This window comes from Mesoplodon mirus (assembly GCF_964341445.2).
Source record: "Mesoplodon mirus genome assembly, chromosome: X".
NCBI classification, from domain to species: Eukaryota; Metazoa; Chordata; class Mammalia; order Artiodactyla; family Ziphiidae; genus Mesoplodon; species Mesoplodon mirus.
Genome location: NC_138981.1, coordinates 63,042,722 through 63,057,131, shown reverse-complemented (window position 1 = coordinate 63,057,131; position 14,410 = coordinate 63,042,722). Strand labels below are relative to the sequence as shown.

At 40.6% G+C, this 14,410-nt stretch overlaps 2 protein-coding genes across 2 annotated transcripts; both read left to right on the top strand.

Annotated features, from left to right (window-relative positions):
• Window positions 1-236: 236 nt before the first annotated feature.
• Window positions 237-650, top strand: LOC309796218 (putative CENPB DNA-binding domain-containing protein 1; the record flags this gene model as incomplete). The annotated part of the gene is made up of 1 exon (XM_082609273.1): window positions 237-650. One exon carries the CDS (start codon window positions 237-239, stop codon window positions 648-650), a length of 414 nt encoding a protein of 137 aa, XP_082465399.1.
• Window positions 651-6,487: 5,837 nt separating this feature from the next.
• Window positions 6,488-12,331, top strand: NEXMIF (neurite extension and migration factor; the record flags this gene model as incomplete). The annotated part of the gene is made up of 3 exons (XM_082610892.1): window positions 6,488-6,566; window positions 7,266-11,640; window positions 12,238-12,331. 3 exons carry the CDS (start codon window positions 6,488-6,490, stop codon window positions 12,329-12,331), a joined length of 4,548 nt encoding a protein of 1,515 aa, XP_082467018.1.
• Window positions 12,332-14,410: the final 2,079 nt, after the last annotated feature.

The window sequence follows — 14,410 nt, the reverse complement described above, 5'->3', positions numbered from 1 at the left end:
AACTTTCAAAGATGCAAACATATGTTTGCATGTCCATTCATGTAAGTTAGTTCACGTGTCTGGCGTACATTGTTACGTGGGTGCATCCTCTACAAGTGGTCGTGCTTTTGTGTACTTGACAGTACTGTATAGAGTACAATAGTGCAGTATCTATATTTCAGCCCAGGATGTCCGGAAGCAAGCATAAAATCAGAGGTGATGTAGCTGGTACTGCTAAGAAGCGCCAAGGGATAACAATGGAAACAAAAGTGAAAGTAACTGAGAGAGTGGAGTGTGGTGAAAAGATGGTAGACGTCGCTCATTCTTATAACATGAATCATTCAACCATCGGCACGATTCTAAAGAACAAGGACAAGATCATGGAACATGTGAAGTCTGCTGTGCCGATCATGTCAACAATAATGTTGAAACATGGAAAAGTGATGGAGGAGAAGGAGAAACTTCTCAGTATGTGGATGCAGGATCAGCATCAGCATCGAGTCCTGCTCAGCTTAATGCTGATTCGAGAGAAAGCTAAAAGCCTTTATGAAGACTTGAAGAAGAAACACGGAGAAAAATCAGAGGGTGCATATTTTAATGCCAGCCATGGCTGGTTTCATTGGTTCAAAGCTAGAACCAACATTCACAACGTAAAAGTGGTGAGGCAGTGAGTGCAGCTACGGTAGCTGCCTGGCAATTTCCTGAAATGCTACTAGAATTATTGATGAAGGCACGTATTTACCCAAGCATGTTTTTAATATGGATGAGACAGGACTGTCCTGGAAGAGGATGCCAGACCAAAGTTACATCAGTAAGGAGGAAAGTTGGTGCCAGGCTATAAAGCAGCAAAGGATAGGCTAACTCTGTTATTTGGTGGCAATGCTTCCGGCGATATGAAGCTGAAGCCTCTCTTAGTTTATCATTCAGAGAACCCAAGAGCCCTTTAAAACATAGCCAAGGGCTCTCTTCCTGTTGTGTGGAAGAGTAACCCCAAAGCCTGGGTTACACAGGCCATTTTCCAGGACTGGTTTTTCCACCACTTTATCCTGGAGGTAGAGAAATATTGCTTGGAGAAGGACGTCCCATTCAACATTCTTTTGCTGCCTTGACAGTGCTCCGGGCCATCCCCCATTCATGGACGACTTTCATCCCAATGTCAAAGTAGTGCATCTGCCACCGAATACTATGTCGTTCATCCAACCTGTGGACCAAGGAGTTATAGTGACTTTCAAGAAATATTATTTATGTCACACTTTTCGTTAAACAGTAAAGGCAAGTGATGAATCAGGATCAAGCTTGTGACAATTTTGGAAGGACTATAGCATCTACAAGGCCATAAAAACATTGACTTTGTTTGGCGTGAGGTTACGCCAGTCACCATGAATGGGGTTTGGAAGAACTTTTGCCCGCAATTTGTTCACTATTTTCATGGATTTGAGAAGGTGGATGAGGAGTCCAAAGAGGTCTTCAGCAACTTAGTGATCCTCAGTGAGAAGCTGGAGCTAGATCTGCAAGAGGATGACTTCATCGAACTCCTTGCTGTGCAACATGAGGAGCTTACTAATGAAAACCTGATGGAAACGGAGGCCCGGAGAAAGGACTAAGAGAGACTAGAGGAAGAAGGAGTCACTGAAGAACTGAAGAGATTCACGATGCAGGAAATGGTAAGGGGATTTTCTTTATTTGAGGAGGCACTGCTAATTTTTGAGGCACAGGATCCGAACCTAGAATGGTACACTAAGGTTGCAGCAGCCATTTAGAATGCAATCCAGTGCTAACGTGTCATCTATGACGAGAAAAAAGAGCTACTATTTAGACATCACTGGATCGTTTTTTCAAGAGGGTAGATAGAATTGCATCCAGCAAGGAACCAGAACCTGTGCCATCAATGTCAGGTGTGAGTGAAATTGCAGCTTGTCCTCCATCTCCTATTGCTGACAATCCTTCAGCTCTACCATCTCCCACCTCCTCTCCCTCCTCCAGTCAGTAACTCTTCTTGCGTGTTTACTCGATGCCAGCCCCTGTATGCCAGCTGTTGTACAGTACTACTGTACTTTTCAAAGTACTGTACTGTAAGATTAAAAATGTTTTCTTTACTTTTGTGTTTGTTTATTTTTTATGTATTATTTGTGTGAAAAGTATTATAAACCTATTACAGTACAGTACTATATAGCCGATTGTGTTAGTTGGGTACCTAGGCTAACTTTGTTGGGCTTACGAAGAAATTGGACTTAACAGATGTGCTCTCAGAACAGAACTCCTTTGAACATAGGGAACTTACTGTATTTTAGCCAACCACTACTGTTCCCCAAATTCTCTGCCATCTTTTCCTACCATTCAACATCATCTTCCAGTCAACTTTTACAGAGTATATACCATGTTCTAAGCACCATTTGGGCTAAGCCCTGTGGAGGTGAGGGGTGCTTAGTCTTTTGAGGGTATAAGATATAAAGAAGTAATGTTTATATAAGGTGATAAACACAGAGGAGAGAAAAGTTCTTTGGGAACCACAGAAGGGAAGAGACAAATTTTGTTTGGGGTGGGAAGAATCAAGGAAAGTGTCAGGGAGATTTTGAGTAGGGAATAGGAGAGGGAGATGAAAGAGAAGCTGGAAGGGGTGGGGGGGAGAAGGGAAGGAATAGAGGAAGGGGAAAGAGTGGGGGGAGGCATTCCAGGCAGAGAGAATATCAAAAGCAAGACTCCTGGAAGCAAAAAATGGTCTAGCATATTAATGAAACAGAGAGAGTTAGAATATTTGGGAGTATAGAGGGGAGGTGAAGAGAATGAAAGGAGAATACAACTTGAGAAGTTGAATATTGATTGAAAAGGGTGTTATATGCAAGGAAAGTTGTCAGGCCTATGATTCTGTAGCAGTTGTTTAGCTAGACTGGAGTAGGGAGAGACTCATGGCATCTCAGGAAGTTCCTTCAGCCTGGAATGCCTTTCTCTCCTTTATACTTTTCCATCCTCACCTCTTGAAAGACCATCCTTCAAGATCCATCTCAAATGCTGCTGCTATTAGTGAAGCCTTCACTGATTTCCCTCCTCTCTATAAGTGGAATAATATCTCTCCATTTTGAACTCCTGTAGAAACTTTTTGCCTCTCTTTCAGTGTATTATATATTTATTAGAATTTGTCTATGGCTTGTTTTCCCCCATAGACTCTGAGCACCTTGAGAACATGGATCTAGTCTCAGTCACCTGTCTTTTCCACTACAGTTTCTGGTACACCACCACGACCACAGGTAGTACATAGTCAATTTGTTGAATTGATTTAAACTGGTATTCCAGAGATCAGCACTACTCCAGTCCCAAAGGCTATGTTGTCTCAGGTCCATAGGCAGAAATATGATATACTTTCTTTCCTTGTTATTTTTTTCAGCTGGGAAAGGCCAGGGACAGCCCCCAACACAAATGCTCATGTGGGTCATCTAGACTGGGAGTATAGAGGGGAGGTGAAGAGACCTGAGCCTTAAAGGCCTTTGGGCAAGAGCATAGCAGCCTACTGGGACAGGATCTATGAGCCCTCTTCAGGCCCAACTGAGGGGAAAGCCAAGTAGGAGTGGTTGCTTTTCCACTTCAAATGAGCATTTTCTTGCTTCAAAATACCTGTCTCCATGCTAATGTTAGATCAGTGCCGTTACACACTGTATGATTTACCATGATCAGCAAAGCAACTTATTGTACATTATTCCAAAAGTGTTAATCAATTTTAGCTCAAAATAGATTTTAATAACCCCACAAAATTTGCTATCTTAAAATGCTGATCAGTTGGGAAGAGCTAAAGCAAGCCCAGAGCTGTTTGTATTGTAGCTATAAAAAATTATAATCCCTCTCATGAATCATTTTTTATAAGCAGCCAAGGTATAAATAAATAAAAATGTGGGAAAATACATACCTTTAAGTTGTATCATTTAGAGCTAAGATTTGAAAAGTCATAGGAAAGGACTGAAGGATTGTCTGCTCAGGATTTAGCCTTCTAATTCTGTAGAAAAAAAAGCCCAAATAGTCGATAATCATTAAGTTAATATCTAATATAGTACCTCTGTTAGTATCTAAGTTAGTATCTATGATACTCAGTTTGCCCTTTTGAAAAAAATAAGGGAGTTCCCTGGTGGTCTAGTGATCCCTGGTCAGAGATCCAGCCACACTGTGTGGCCCAGAAAAAGAAAAGAAAAAAAAAAGAATCTAGTAGAACCAACCTTACAAGGTGATTGTTAGTACAGAATGAGACAACTTCTGTAACTCTATCCAGCCCAGCACCTAGTGCTCCCTTCCTCTCCCCTTCCCAACTTATCAAGCTCCCATACCCCTCTCCACCTCTTCTTTATCTTTTGCCAAAGCATATTTCCTCTATTCTCAACCCTTTAAGATTCCATTTACTGCAGAGCCATAAATCCTGGGTGCTTGGACAGATTTTTCTGAGAGGAAATATATGGTCTTAGGGAAATAACATCCCAGAGTAGAGTTACAGTGGCACTAAAATGTCCCATGACACAGTATTCTTGTCATGTCTGACAAGATTGGATAATTCTTGATACTTAAGTGCATTGCTCCTGTATATATTTTATGGTACATTAATTTTTGCTAATAATCAATACTTGTCTGAGGCAGCTGTTCTTTATTTCATTACCTGAAAGGGGGTATAAGTATAGATCAGTAACCTGTGGAAACATATCTCCACAGCCTTGTTTTGGCCAGGGTTTGGAAGTGGTAAGAATAGAAAAAGCATTTGTGTTCTAAGAAAAAAAACACCTGGTTTCTTGGTCTGGAGACTTGGATTCCTTTGTTAGATCTGCCATTATGTTATTTTGTGACTTTATTTTATTTTTTGTTTCTCTGTGCCTTGGTCTTCCTGGTGATTAAAAATGGACTTCCTTTTAGTTAGCCTTAGGCATAAGGGACAAGAAGCCACTAAATTATTGAAATATACAAATAATTTGCCCCTTATCAAGTTCTTGGCAAGATACAATTAGTGGAGGGGTTAAAGAAGAGTAAAATGATACCTGAGGTTCTACTGAGTTCCTGTTTTAAAAAAGATACACAGAGTAATCCATGATGACAGTATGATTCCATCTGCCCATAGGGTCCTCTCTGAAGCAGAGGCTCAACCATCTGATCTGTTCATTCGATTCCACCACAAATGAGCCCTCCTTGCCAAAGGATGGTGACTTTGACATTGTTAGCCAAGCATCTCTACCTTTTAGAAATCTCCAGCCCTTCTTTCTGTGTAAATACAACAAGTAAGCATCTCTTTCTCTTTTTCCTGACACCTGTGGTTTTATTGGCTACTTTCAAGTCAGGTCTTGTATAAAATGAGAAGAAAGTTGGGCAATTATGATATATAATATTAGGGGAACCCAGGATCATCTAACTTTTAAAAAACTGAGTGATTGCCTAATACAGACTTCTTATTTTACAGATAAGGAAATAGGCCCAGATAGGCTTTAGGGTATAAAGATTGAATCATTTAAAATTGTCTTATTCCCATAATGCTGGACCTACCTTTTATAGTATTTGCATGTTTTAGAGTAAGTGAATATACAGTTGAGATTTTTATAATAGCTGCTTGGCCATCAGTAAAGTAGTCTATGCTTTTTAATAAAGGGATGGATCCTTGGCTGAGGAAAAGGTCTAGAGAAAGGGGGTTTGGAATAAATAGAGATTTATAGATGCTGCAGTGGCACATGGTAGAGACCTCCACCTTGAGTGGCTGTGCCTCATATCATTTTGCATATACCTACCCTCCAAGTAGGTGGGCAAGACATGAGGGGCTATAGATATGTGTTCTATACACTAAAAATACCAAATAATGCTGGGACATTTTCAGAAATTCCAGATCTTCTTTGTAGTCACATTTAAAAATCCTGCTGTGGGCTTCGAGAAATATTTGTCAAAACCAGAGCTCAGGTCATGAAAGCCAAGAAATCACGGAAGGAATTCTCTACCTCTTTCATACTTAGCAGTCAAATTTTAAGCACAGAGAAAATACGAATGTGATGTATATGTGTGTATATACAAATTGGCTTGTTTTTTGAAGAGCTTATGATCATCTGAATTAGAGATGAGACAAACAGAAATAAAGCCAATCTCCACATGTACACACCCCTTGTCTCAGGTTAGTCTGGGCTCTACTTTGCGTCCTTCCTAATTGGATGGTCATGATTAGGTTAAATGTATTACTATCTGGAAGAAGATGTTTGTCTGCTTCCTCAGATTTCAGTTTTGAATGGTATGGTAGCCTAGAGGGGACAGAAGGATCTAGAATGTATGAATGAAGTGTGAGTTTCCAAATTGACTTATATGGTAGGTATAAACTATGAAACAAAAACAATAGTGGCTATGAAGCCAGTCTGGAAATAGGTAAATTCCAGTGAACCTTTTAAAACCTCTCTAGCTGAAATCAGCTTAAAACAGAGAAGAAAATTTGATGACTGATATTATGTATTTGAAATGTGCAGGTTGGACAGCATTTGGACTTGGAATGAAACAATAAGAGGTTCCATTCATGGATAACCAACAAGATAAGGCTGTTGTTGCCTCAGCCAACGGAGAAAACACTATGATTAATGGGGTCAAGGAAAATGGTAAGGGAATTTAATTGTGGTATGTATTATCTCTCCCAGTAGTCCTTTGTTAGTACTATAGATTTACGGTATCCACAGAGCTGGGGCAAGTTAAGTCTAGGATGCCTCTGAGGTAGGAGTTAGTCCTAAACTTTATTCCACCAGGTCTCTAACTGGACTAGAAGGGTCTCTAAGAGGTATCGAATCCAACCCCTTTGCTCTCCCAAATCATCTCTATCAAATGGATATTTAAGTTCCTCTAAATTCCTGGTGAATTAGAAATATGCTCTGATATGAAGTTTGGAATGTTTAGACACAGTAGGAGCTTCCAAAACATAGGTGAGGTCTGAAGGATAGGACTATGCTTCATAGTTCAAAACCATGAATATATCCCATCTCATCATTTACCCACCCTGAAAGCTTTGACTTTCCAGTTGATCAAGCAATCCAATTTTTTCCTCATTTCTGAGGAGAGTGTTGTGTGTGTCTGAAGAAAAAGCTGAACCTAAAAAAATATTATTTTTCACTCGCATGAATGTTCAATATAAAATCAAGGTTGTTCTTTAACTTTGTAGTTTCTACTTCTAAAGTTAGAGAAGCTGAAGCTTAGATTTTATATCATAAGATCAAGTACCAGAAACTGATCAAGGGAAAGAGAGTTAATGAGTCTGCTCTAATACCTTTAACTTTATTTCTGTCATTTTTTCCCCTTTTCTCTAGATTCAGAGGACCAGGATGTGGCAGTGAAGTCATTTGAAGCTCTAGAAGCTGCTACACCAATCCAGCCTATACTGGTGACTCAAAAAGAGAACCTGATGTATCCCAGAGGTCTCCTGCCTTTGCCCTCTAAGAAGCCCTGTATGCAGAGCCCTCCCTCTCCTTTGGGCCTGATTGAAGCACCTGAGCATGCTGCTAATAGTGCTTCTGTGAATGCCATCTCCCTTACATCTGGTGTTGCAAAAGGCCTGAACACATGGTCACTGCCCAATGAGTGTGAGAAAGCTCCATTTGCCATAATGGAGCCTGCAGGCATGTCAGCTCTGAATGGGGAGTGCCTCATGCAGCCAAGCCGGACTTGCTTGGGCTGCTTCATGGAATCCAAGGATGCAGTAGATCCTGAGCCAGGGATCAGTCTAAAAGTCAGTGATCTAAATAGGGATTATGAAACTTGTGCAGTCTCTGATATAGGGATTCAGTGTATTAATGCTGGAGAAAACATGAAATACGGAGAGCAGCTGCTCTCAGACCAGCTCCTAGGCTTCCCACTGCACAAATCAAGGGCAGGAGATAGACGAGAAGCTGAGAAACCTGACATTGACTTGGAGGACCCAGCTCAGAAAAGTTATTATGAGGCATTACTATTAGATAAGTGCAATACGGAAGAGGCTTTGCTGGCAAATTCCAATCAGGATTGGGGTTACTTTGAGACTTTTATTAGTGAGAGTAAGATTGAACTGCTTGACCTCTGTTCTAAGAATGAGCTGTCTGTCAACCTGTTCTCTGAAGAAGATGTGGATAACTACATGTTCGATGATGATGAGTCAACACTGGGCAGTGATGTCTGCTCCCTGAAAATTCGATATGAATCCTTCCAGGACAACGTTCGAGACAAAACCACCCTTTTGATGCAGGAGGATGCCCAATTCAACTTTTTTCCCAGTGTCTTCACTACCTGCCCCAAGCGGGAGTCTAAGAGTGGGGTCCTGAAGCAGAGCAGTGATCTTTCCCAATTCAAGGTCCCTGATGTGAGCATTATCTGGGGGGAGGAAGATAAAAACTTGGACAAGAAGAAAGGCAAAGAAGAAGGCCAGGAAGACAAAGGTGTAGAGAAAAAAGATGCAGAGGATAATGGAGAAAAATCTGCCTTAAATAAACCATGCAGTGGACCTGAAGTAGGGCAATTTAAGAATCCAAAGCAGGGCCATCTTGCCAATTCCTTGGAGGCATCAGGGAATTTTAGTGATGACAGTTCCTTCATTGAGGTCTCTTATGATGCCATGGGGGAGATCAAGGACTGTAGCCGCTATATGGCTCGGGACACTAATTCTGGCAGCTCCTCCTCCCAGCAGAATTATGGGCTGCGAGCCAAGAGAAAAGTCAGGTATAGTGAAGATTATCTATATGATGTTGATTCACTAGAGGGTGAAAAAGTAAATGAGAGGAAGGAATGGCTGCCAGGTGGCTGTAAAGAGGAAGATGATGATGAATGGTGTCCCAAAAAGAGAAGAAAAGTAACTCGTAAGGAGCCCCCTGTTATTATCAAATATATCATCATCAATCGTTTTAAAGGTGAGAAGAACATGCTGGTGAAGTTGGGCAGGGTGGATGCCAGTGAGACAACAGTGAATTTGAGTGAGACGCAGCTCAACAAATATACCAAGCTGGCCCCCTTGAAGGGCTTCTGGCAAAAGAAGAAAAAGCAGAGAAACAGCAATTCAGACTCCAACAAAACACCCTTATGCCAAAAGCAAAGCTTTGAACCAGGTAGCTTTGAGGTGTCATTCCTGCCACCTGCTCGCAAACGAAAATCTAAACTTGGCAACAGGCACAGGATTCAAAGAATCCCATCCATGGAAACTTCAGCAAGTGGTAAGCAGGTTTCATTCTGCAATGATGAGAGGCAAGCTAGTAGTCGTAAAGAAGATGGAGGCCTGAAAGGTACACTGAAGTCAGCACCTCTGGCTGCCCCCGGCTGTGCAAATGGATCACATTTAAATGACATCACAGGCCCTGACTCAGTGAAAGTCAAAGCCCAAGATGCACAATTTAAGGGGCCAGAGAGGAAAGTGCTCAACAAAATCAAATTTAAAAGTGAAGCCAGGTTAAAATCCAAGAAAATCAAAGCTGGGCAAGAAAGCAAGCCAGTTGTTCAAATGACCCCTCTTTTGGGAGACCAATCTTCCAAGGCTAATTCAAAGAATGAAGCTACTCCTGGGACCTCAAGTGGTTCACATCTATCTGAATTTCATGAGACAAAGGTTGCTAAGAACTCTACTTTCCTATCAACCACTTGCTCTTCTGAAATGCCTCTATCATCTGCTCATGTTGCCAACAATATACCTGTTATCCCTGGAGGGTACTTGCAGACATTGTTAGATGCTTCTGACTTGTCAAATAGTACTGGCATTTCATACTTCACTCAGCATTCTCCAGAGCAAAATGAAGTCAGCCTCACTCAAACAGAAAAATCATTTGTACCTCTCCAGCCTGCCCAGGACTGTGTGCTTTCCTCGCCTTCTGAGTCTGAGCTGCTTCAATCATCCCAAAACTTCAAAATGGAATCAAGCAACTATGGAAATGTGTGGCCCAACAAACCTACTTCTGGCTCCCAGGAATTCATGGCTGCAGTCTCAAGGGAGATAGCTCCAAACCAATCATGTGAATTTGGAGTCTCCCAAGTAGTTTCCATGGAAAATAACCTCACAGCTACAACATACAATCCGATCTGCCTCAACAGTGGTGGCAGTAGTTGCAACAAGGTCCTGTATGCCTCTGTGCAAGACACCCAGCTCTCATCTGATGACTCTTATCAATTATGTCACTTTAATAATGGAGAGATCTGCTTTCCTTTCCAGCAGGGTCCAGTGAATATGGATGATGGGCGGCTCTTTAGCTTTGATTCCATGGCCCCACTCTCTGTCAACTCAAGCAATTATTGCTCCTTAAGCTTGAAGTCTTGTGAAAAGGATGGTGATGATGATATCACTGATGACTTCCTGGCCCATTGCAGCCCCAAGCTGGTGATCCAGCAGAGCATTGATGAAATAGCACCACTAAAGGAGTCCACTGACCTCCTGGATATCTCCAACTTCACTCCTGACAAATTCCGCCACTCTTCCCTCTCAGAGGTGTCCCCACCTGACACCCCCAGTCTTTCCCCTCAGATTACCAGATGTGAGAATATCAAGACACTAGGAACACTAAAGGGGTTCCAAGAGGGTGTCCCAGGAATACTGGGCAATATGGAAAAAATCAAATGGGACTGCAGTACCCTTTCACGTCAGGTCCAAGTGGATGATGGATTTACTTTAAATAACCATCAGTTTCAGTTCCATATGTTCAATGATGAGGATTCTGTCAGCCTGCTCCAAAAAGCCCCTTGCTTATCAGCGTTTAATGATCCATCTGGTCAAATGAGTACCAACAACAAGGTGTCAAAATCAAGAAAGAAAAGTTCACCCAACAAGAGTGGGGCTACGAACCAAAGCTCTTCTCAGAAAAACAACAGGAAAAAAAACCCCAAAGCCAACAACAAAGGGATTGAAAAACCACCTGGCAAAGCCTCCCGCCAAGTCCCTAAGTCAACAAAGAAAGGGAAATTCATGGCTGCAGTCAATGGAGAGAAAATGCAAATTGGCATCGGTCGTGGAGGAGGCCAAATCAACAGCATATCCTCCACAGGGAAGACTTTGGCTGAATGTATCCAACATAGTGGCCCTGTGGCCTCTATGAAGATGCCAAGTCAGAAGGGACTTTCTGGAGATTGGTCTTTAGGGAAGGAGAGCAGCCCAGGCTGGAGTGACATGAGCATGGGCACCAACACCAACAACCTTCTGGATGATGATCAACGGGAATTTCAGGAGCCTTCTTATATCTTGTCCAACATTGCCTCTGGTATGGCAGATGTGCAGAGATTCATGATGGCCTCCATAGAGCCCCTTTGCGAACCCATGGAGCACCATGGAGACCCCAATATATTATACTCCCCTGAGTCCAATAGTCTAAAATTAAAAACCCTCAAAATATTGGCTGGGACACCACAGGAATCTAAGAAAAAGGCCAACAGTGGCTCTCCAGGAGCCACTAAGAATCACCGGTCCATCAAGGGTGTGAGTAAAAGCAATGGGAAAGCAGCGATAGGTGATCCTGGTCGTGCAAGCATGCCTGGTTATAACGAGGACTCTCGCTCTGCCTTCTTTGATAAAAAGTATAATAACCTGAGCACTTTAGGCAATAATGGACCGACACACAAAAAGTTATATCGTCACAAAACCAGCTCCAAGGCCCTGAGAGATGAGAAGTGTAAGGGAAAGCGTATGGAGCGAGAACAGGTCCACAAGGATGAGGCTGGGACAGCTTCTTTTGAAAAACTGAGGTAATACTGCACCAAAATGGCTGAGATGATGCACCCTTAGCTTTCCTACTCTGCTAAGCCCGCAGTCCCTCATTTTTTTCCCTCTTGAAAGCAGTTTGCATGAAAGAAACTGTCCCATTCCCTTCTTTTTCAAATGAAAATGAAAAGAAAAAAAGTGCATGAAAATCCCTATACCTCTAAGCCACACAAAAGATTGGGCAATATTGTAGTGGCTTGACTAGGGATAAATTCTGACAAGGCTACTTTTTCTGCTAGTCAGCATTAGTTTTTACTTACTGAGAAAATACAACTAAAATATGCTCTTGAATGACTTGGGGAAGGGAAGGGCTTTGCAGTGAGAAAATATTTGAATAACAGAATTTAAAAGTTATATAGACAAAAATGCCAAGATCATTTAAACAAAAAGAGCATAATTTGGAAAACAAAATCTCATCATATGGCAATTAGGAGTGCTTTCTAGTGGCCCCTGCTATTTGTATCTTTTTCTGCATCGTACGGCATCTAGTATGATGTAAACAAATTTAGATTGTATGATCCCTTCGTGGGACATACACTAAAGCTAACTAAGATGGCATAAATTGTTTGGTTTTTCTGCAGGGATTCCGACTACAATCTCCTAAAAGCAGAAACAGCATTTTGGGTTTTACCTGTGTTTGAAGAAGAGACTCCCATTTTCCAGAAAGACATTTGATGTTTGTGTTTTATTTCTTTCAAAATATGCCTTGTGGTATGTATGTTGACATGTAAGTGCTTAAAGAAAAGAATTTTAAAGTGTGGGAATACGTCTTTGGAAGCAAACTTTAATCTGATGTTCTATGTAAAAGACTTTAGAAGTCATACAGTTGCACAAAGTAGTTTATGCACTGTTTACCCAAGGGGAAAGGAAGTAAAACATTGTGCCAAACTACAAAAAAGTGACTGTATTGTATATATTTTTACTTCTATATCAACATTTGGTTGTGAGTATTTGGGGAGCTTGTCCCTGTTAATTTACTAGAAACATTCCAGTGATTCTTGCTATTAACCACCCCCACTTATGTGGATAGCACCTGTAGATCACAGTGGAAAAATATGTTGTGTTACACAATTTACCAAAACGTAAAGGATACTGTTTGAAATGTGCCAAATTTCCTTACCTCATCTCACAGATTCACCCCACAGTTTAAAGCTCATTAATTAAGTTTTAAAATATATATATATAAGCATACATACATTATTTTAAAAATTTAAATTCTACTGTCCTATATGGAAACATGAAACATTAAACAAGGCACAATAAAGGTTTGTTTGTTCCATTGTATAAGGGTTAAAGTGTTGGAAAAGTCTGGAAGTCACAACAGCTAAGTCCATCAGGGACCCAAGTATATGCATTTACAGAAACTTTTACAAGGAAACAAAACAGCTGCTTTAAAGTTTGTTTTCTAAAAGCAAAATCTGTAGCTGAAAATTATTTAAAGTGCAAAGTTATATTGCTGATACTTTATATCTCAGTTTTATATATTTTATAATAGTCTGGGATAAATTATAAAATAGCTATAAAATTAACACTAAGATAAATGAAGTACATAGATTGCTTTTATTTAAGTAGTTTCCTAAATGTTTTATTCCAGTTTTGTCAAAAGTGCACTCATATCATGGCTTTAGTGTTAAGTGTTTAATCTTGCAATGCCAATGTCATTTAAAGAAAATGTTAAGGCATCTCAGTTTGACACCTATGAATCACATTCGATAAGCTGAACAATTTGTGATAACAACTAATTGGGGCCATATATACTTAGTCTGAGGATAACTAGTATTTGATGCCACACACTAAACTTAATTCCCAATCTTTAATATAAATTTTTGAAATCACACTTTTTTATTCAAGCCCTTTCCCTTTTTAAAATATTTCACAGCTTCAGCATCCCTCACGACTAGCTTTTTCTTCCCCTTTATTCACCACTTGACTTCTAACATTTGGTCTATTTTCCTTGCACAGTTGAAGGCCTGTGTGTCTGATGACTGATGCATTATGGCACAGATGAGATAATGGATGTGAAAGCGCTTTGTAGATCGTAAAGTGCTATAGAGATATAGGGGATTCATATTATTAATATTGTTGGTTGTTGTTGTTGTTACTCTTACTATTCTTACTAATATTGTTACTAACCTATTAACTTGTGAATATATAGGCTGCGGGTGGGAGGGTGGAGAATAAGTGGGTGGGGGAAAAGGGAATTTTTAAAAAAAGGGAAGATGTTTCAAAAGGAAAAATTTAAGCAAAATATGAACCTACCTAGTCATTGCCACCTAAATATATTCACAAACAGAGAAGCAACATTTGAAAGTAGTCAGAGAGAAATGGAAGGAAGCCTGTCATATATATAAGTATACACACTTCCCAGTCCATGATTCCTTTTACCAGCCAGCTCTACTACTTACTACTAGGTAGTAAAATGAACAAGCCTGTGTTCTTGATGGTGTGATTGTGTATGTCTGTGGGGACAAGTGAGTGAAGAGCATTTCATGAGGCTGCTTCAGGCCTATTCCTAGGCTTTGTGTGTGGTGAGTCCTGGAAAATTACTTAATGTAAAGGCACCGGGTGCAACATGTCTCCTGCTCTACAGCAGCCATCCAAAAGGGAAAATAACCAAACTGGAACATTTTCTTCTATTTCTCTACTCTGATAGCTAGCTGTTTTTACTAAATGCTATGGCTGGTTCCTAGGAACTGGTCTTTGTTTTGTTTTGGTTTTTATTTTTCTGTTTTGCAGCTGAATTTAGTTTGGAAT